The 714-nt window shown below is 44.7% G+C and overlaps 1 protein-coding gene across 1 annotated transcript; it reads right to left on the bottom strand.

The window, feature by feature from the left end:
* Positions 1-237: 237 nt before the first annotated feature.
* LOC132376079 (calmodulin-binding transcription activator 1-like) lies at positions 238-510 on the bottom strand. Its single transcript, XM_059941621.1, has one exon. The coding sequence runs from the start codon at positions 508-510 to the stop codon at positions 238-240; it is 273 nt and encodes a 90-aa protein (XP_059797604.1).
* Between the last annotated feature and the right edge of the window lie 204 nt (positions 511-714).

Below are 714 nucleotides of genomic sequence, written 5' to 3'. Positions count from 1 at the left end.
TTAATTGTAATACAGAAAATGAACACAGCATTTTGCAAATGTATCGCTCAAAGGGTTATCTCTATTCGAGGAAATCAGCATGTTACACTTTGAGAGATGAAATGTTCCAGCTCGCGCACCAAAATCAAAAAATGAAATGAAATTAAAAAATGAAATGGTTACCAAGGTAATGCAGGTTAGGGGATCAAAGGTGAAAGGTCACACATTATTAAAAAGAAATCCAAAAGCCCAGCTGCGTCATGATCTCTCATTAGTGTTCCAAAGGTACCTCTCTTTGGGTGAACTTGAACATTTCGGCAGACATTCAAGCAGCTTTTTCAGTGAAAAGATTTTTACATGACTACCATCGCTGTTCCCATGATCATCTTCTATAGGTGGCAAGGTGTTGAGAACAGAGTAGGTGCTATTTCCGCAGAATTCACTTTGGGAAACGCTCCTCCGGCTTGTTTTCGGCAGCCGTTTCCCCTCTCCCTCCGCAGCTTTCTGCTCCTCAGGACTGGCCCCGAGCATGCGCTTCGTACTGCCGCTGCCGCCCACGACTCCTGACCTGAGTGGCAAAGGCCCTGTTATGGACCAAACTGGGTCCCTTCAAATTCGTATGTTAAAGTCCAAACCCCCAGTACCTCAGAATGTGACTCTATATGGAGACAGGGCCTTTAAAGAGGTGATTAAGGTAAAGTGCGATCTTGTGGGTGTGTCCTAAGGCCATATAAG

Source organism: Balaenoptera ricei, chromosome 12 (assembly GCF_028023285.1).
Source record: "Balaenoptera ricei isolate mBalRic1 chromosome 12, mBalRic1.hap2, whole genome shotgun sequence".
NCBI classification, from domain to species: domain Eukaryota; kingdom Metazoa; phylum Chordata; class Mammalia; order Artiodactyla; family Balaenopteridae; genus Balaenoptera; species Balaenoptera ricei.
This window is presented reverse-complemented; position numbering and strand designations above follow the sequence as displayed.

What these genes read in the sequence shown, in the direction of transcription:
- LOC132376079 (XM_059941621.1), bottom strand. Translation starts at nt 510, where the DNA reads ATGCTCGGGGCCAGTCCTGAGGAGCAGAAAGCTGCGGAGGGAGAGGGG.